Below are 4,292 nucleotides of genomic sequence, written 5' to 3'. Positions count from 1 at the left end.
AATTTAAAAAGAATTATCATGTCCCCTCTGCTTCCCCTTCTCCAACATGTTCATAAAGGTTCCAATAATACACCTAAAATAACATGAAGCACATCAGTGTGGGATTATTATCAACTATGAAAACTGAGAGGAAACTTCTCTTACTTCCCTAAATAGCCACACTGTTTTCTACCTCCTCTGGATCCAAGTATGTGTACGGCACTTCCAGAGTTTTGTTTCTCTCTTTGATTGCTGCACTCAACGCCGCCAGCTCCTTTTTAAAGTTCGCCATCATCTGCCGTGGAGTCTCCTCACTGAAGTGGTCCTCAGAGTACTGGCCAAGAGGTGCCTGATAAAATCAAGGACACTTAGTTTTTCTGCCACCGACATGCAAATGTTTGAAACATGTGGACTACTCGTGTAAACATATAGAGCCATGAAGAAGTCATGGAGTTGAATAGTATCATTTTACCTTATTTATATACAGGTTCATCGCGAGAAAAAAGAAAACCGTGAAAAACGGTTCATAAGACCTAATTCATTAGGTCTTTCATATATTATAAAGATAAATTACACCCAGAGTGATCTATTTCAACCATTTATTTCTGCTCATTTTGTGAATGGATTGAAGCTACAGAAAACCCAAGATGAAATTTATCATGAAAGGGACTCACTTTTAAATTACTTACTACTTTATTGAGATTAGCCTGTTGAAATGTTTCTGATAAAGCTTGACCATATGTTTGCAAAACACACTGAAGTGTGAACACTCACAAAGTCACTGGACTGCTGGCTGAGCAGCCACATGATGGCCATGCCCTGAACTGTGGTGTTGACGTCCGGCAGTGTTTTCAGCATCGTTTCTTCAGTCGCTTCCCCTTTTTTGGTGGGAGGTGGCAGTTGCAGGGAGATTGGAGTGTTTGGCATCCAGCTACCAAAGTCAAACTGCAGTACAGAAATGAGTATTGTAGTTTTGTTATTGACTTCTTTTGCTTGTGGAATTTCAAAATACAGCGTAATAGTTGTAATTATAGTTGTAGTTGTCTGGCAAAACATCAATTAAGCCATAAATTTAATTCATAATGCAAAACAAATTGAGTGTTTACAGGATTACAATTTCTGGTTCTGTTTTATCTATGCTGTAAAGTCTGTATTAAAGAAAACTATGTGATCTGAAGACCATGTTTGGTGAATTTGAATTATGTTCCAGCATTTGTAGCATCTTATGCAGTAGCAATTGATGACTATCACTTACTCTGAAATAACACAGCAAGCATTAATTCATGGACAAATAATACAAATCACATCTGAGCTTGTCCCAAACCCTGACCTGTCCACCGTTCACAGCAGCATGCTGGGCTGAGCCGGTGAAGATCACCATGGTGACAAACTTGATGAGCTCATCCACTGTGGTAAGTTTCTGAGGGATTCCTGAGAATTAGAAAAATAAACTTAACATTTAAAAGTTCGACATTTGATCAATTTTTAACTGTCCATCCCATCCCACCGATTGTCTATAACTGCTTGTTCATCTAGGTCTGTAAGTGGGTGAGGGTTGGTGCCTGTCTTCAGCAGTCTGTGCAACAGAGGGACACACAAGACAAACAACCATGCACACACTCTGAAATAGTCATAAGAGTCATAACTAGGGGTAATTTAGAGACTAAATAACCTGATAGTCAATTGACTTTTAGGAGGCAGCTGGAGTACCCAGAGAAGATCCATTCAGAAAACTTGCAATGTTCTGGGTTGAGGCCCAGAACATCCTTGCTGTCAGGCAACAGTGCTACCAGCAACACCACTTTGCAACCCACATGCTTCCATTATACAAATCTGTAATAAGTTTATCAAGCCGTATTATTTTCTTAAAGAGATACCTGGGCAAGGCTGGGAAAGGAATCCATGTTCAAAAATGTCCAGAATCCACTTTTGAAGTTCAGAGTCTTGCTGGACTTCAGCATCGGTCTTGTAGTAGTAGGTCAGGATACCCCGCACAAATCTTTCAGAGACACAGAAATATTTTGTAAAATACATTAAATACATACAGCCAGTAAGAGTGAAGTGTGTTTTTTCCAGGAAGATTATTGAATTTATGATACCTTTTTTCTTTTTTAATAATTTACATTTCTAATATTTTAAATATCACCGATGTTTTCTTAATACTACAAATTATTTGTATGAAAAAAATTACCATAAATAATACAGGACAACAGACAAGACAATTACCAGAGGAAGTTACCTGATTTATATTTGGGCTGATTTAAATTCAACGTGAGAAAGGATTGAAGAAAAAAAAAAAAAACTGAAATGCACTAAAATCTTTCTGGAATTTTTTAACAAAGCTTTATCTAACACCAGACATAACTCTGCCTTTATGTAGTGGCTGGAGAAGGTTTTTTTTTTTTGCTGATTCACAGTATAATCGTTGATATTGTTCTGTACAAACAGAATTGTACAGAACAATCATGTTTGTACAGGTCTTCCATTGTTTTGCAAGCCAAAATGGAAGGCTGTGGTTAGTATAAACAGTAAAGTATGAAAATAAGGCAGTCTGAAAAGCAGCTCAGACAAAAGGTAGAAAACAAAATACAACCCATTTTTTTCCTAACATATTTATACCCAATTCTAATAAGTAGAAGTGTGGATGTTTTGCATGATAAACCATCTGATGATTTGTCATTAAAGTAGCATAATGTAAGATGCAAAATGGAAGTAGCCTATCATACCTGTTGATAGTGTCCCACAGTCTGAGTGCATCATCTCTGTAGTAGAAGTTTGGTACGTCCTTCACTCCGCGCTCAGCAATGTCTTCTGGCACGCAGAGGGAGCTGTATGTTACTGAGGACAGCGATCTCCTCAGAATTGTGATCATACCCTCTCCTCCAGAAGCTGAAAACTAGAGAAAGGTAAAGTCAAAGTTGGAGACAAACATTGTCATTCAAAATGAAAGATAAAGACGTCCTGAGTAAAGTTTTTTGTTATACTTTGGTGAAAACACCCTCCTCAGATATGAGTCTGTTCCGAGCTAAGAAGTTGATCTGCAGAGTGTAGCGAGTGTGAGGTATGAGAAGCTGAAAAAAGAGAAAACAATGTTGGTTATAACACCAGTAACAGTTTGCAAATTAAAAAAAGGTTTCTGAATTACAATAATACAGGGTCAAAACTTAAGAATCAGTAAAATTAATCAATTAATAGATCAAGTTTTTTACATGTTGCATCATCATGGGAATCTGTCAGTGTCGGCATAAACACAGTGGAACCTGCAGCTTCAGTTACCTTGTGGAGAGGATGCACCATGGGCACGTTGCGCAACAGTGACACTGCAAAGACCTCAGCCAGCAGGTGAGTGCGCAGCAGGTGAACGTTGAGCTGATGCTCACTGAAATCTGCACTTCTGACAAAAATCTTTGCCATCAGCCAGTCGTACTCTGAATCAGATGGCAAGAAGATTGGATTGTCCTCTGCTGGTTTCTGCTTCAGCTACATCAGGGTTTAAATAAAGTGTAGGCATTTATTTGATTACAGGTCAATCATACAGATAAACAATGTTCCTGAAGTTGTTTTGCATTTTTTTCTGTTGACTCATTTTTTTTTTCTTGAGAACCTCAGTGAAGAGTTTGAACTTAATCCACATTGATAATCTGAAATCAGATTAAACAGAACAATAGTCAGACAGGCGTGTGTGTTTGAGGATATAACCCTTTGACAAATGAAAGCAAGAACAAACCAGACTCCTGGTTGAAGTGATAAACCTATAATCTTTGTGTTGTCTGACTTCCAAGCATGTTTTGGGTTCCAACCTCATCCTAATCAATGGTTGCTTGGTCTTTAGTGCCTGGTTCTTTGTTAAATGTTTTCCCAAAGTTTATATTATGTCCAACTGGTTCCTGTCAAACTTTAATTTTTTGGCTTGTACAAAAAAAGACATGTAATTGATTGTTTAATAATTTGTGTACTTTAATTACTGTATATGAGTGCTAATCTCACCTGAATAGCAATTGGCATGAGTTTATCATCTGGAGTTTTGTGGAGCAAGACAAGTGGAGCCATCAGGTACTGCTTCTCGTCATTAATGGTGTTTGTTTTCACTCCATCCATTTGCTTGTAGTCACAAAGGAATATGTTGCCTTTCTGTTTAACATTTTAAGAAAAAATTCACATATTAATGTCAATGTTATGTAAAAATGTAAGAACCTCAAATCTACTTAGAAAATAGCTATAATTTATTTTGTACAGATAATCACCTTAATTTCTTCTGCCAAGCTGCAACAACCATCAGGGAAAACCATTTTGTCAGTAACAGGAAGGTTGTC

The 4,292-nt window shown here is 37.5% G+C and overlaps 1 protein-coding gene across 1 annotated transcript in view; it reads right to left on the bottom strand.

Annotated features, from left to right (window-relative positions):
• Positions 1-6: 6 nt before the first annotated feature.
• The window catches only part of LOC106951880 (arachidonate 15-lipoxygenase B-like), a 15,919-nt gene continuing 11,633 nt past the window's right edge, over positions 7-4,292 (bottom strand). Inside the window, exons 6-14 of the mRNA XM_015039622.1 lie at positions 4,224-4,292; positions 3,967-4,110; positions 3,256-3,459; positions 2,964-3,050; positions 2,706-2,875; positions 1,857-1,978; positions 1,310-1,410; positions 754-924; positions 7-328 (exon numbers count right to left, since the gene is read on the bottom strand). Of these exons, the coding sequence (XP_014895108.1) occupies positions 149-328; positions 754-924; positions 1,310-1,410; positions 1,857-1,978; positions 2,706-2,875; positions 2,964-3,050; positions 3,256-3,459; positions 3,967-4,110; positions 4,224-4,292 (1,248 nt within the window). The 3' untranslated portion in view covers positions 7-148. The remainder of the gene's footprint in view (positions 329-753; positions 925-1,309; positions 1,411-1,856; positions 1,979-2,705; positions 2,876-2,963; positions 3,051-3,255; positions 3,460-3,966; positions 4,111-4,223) is intronic.

Source organism: Poecilia latipinna, unplaced genomic scaffold (genome assembly GCF_001443285.1).
Source record: "Poecilia latipinna isolate Pla-1442-1.1 unplaced genomic scaffold, P_latipinna-1.0 Scaffold478, whole genome shotgun sequence".
NCBI classification, from domain to species: Eukaryota; Metazoa; Chordata; class Actinopteri; order Cyprinodontiformes; family Poeciliidae; genus Poecilia; species Poecilia latipinna.
The sequence above is the reverse complement of the archived record's forward strand: the minus strand, read 5'-3'. Positions and strand labels throughout refer to the sequence as shown.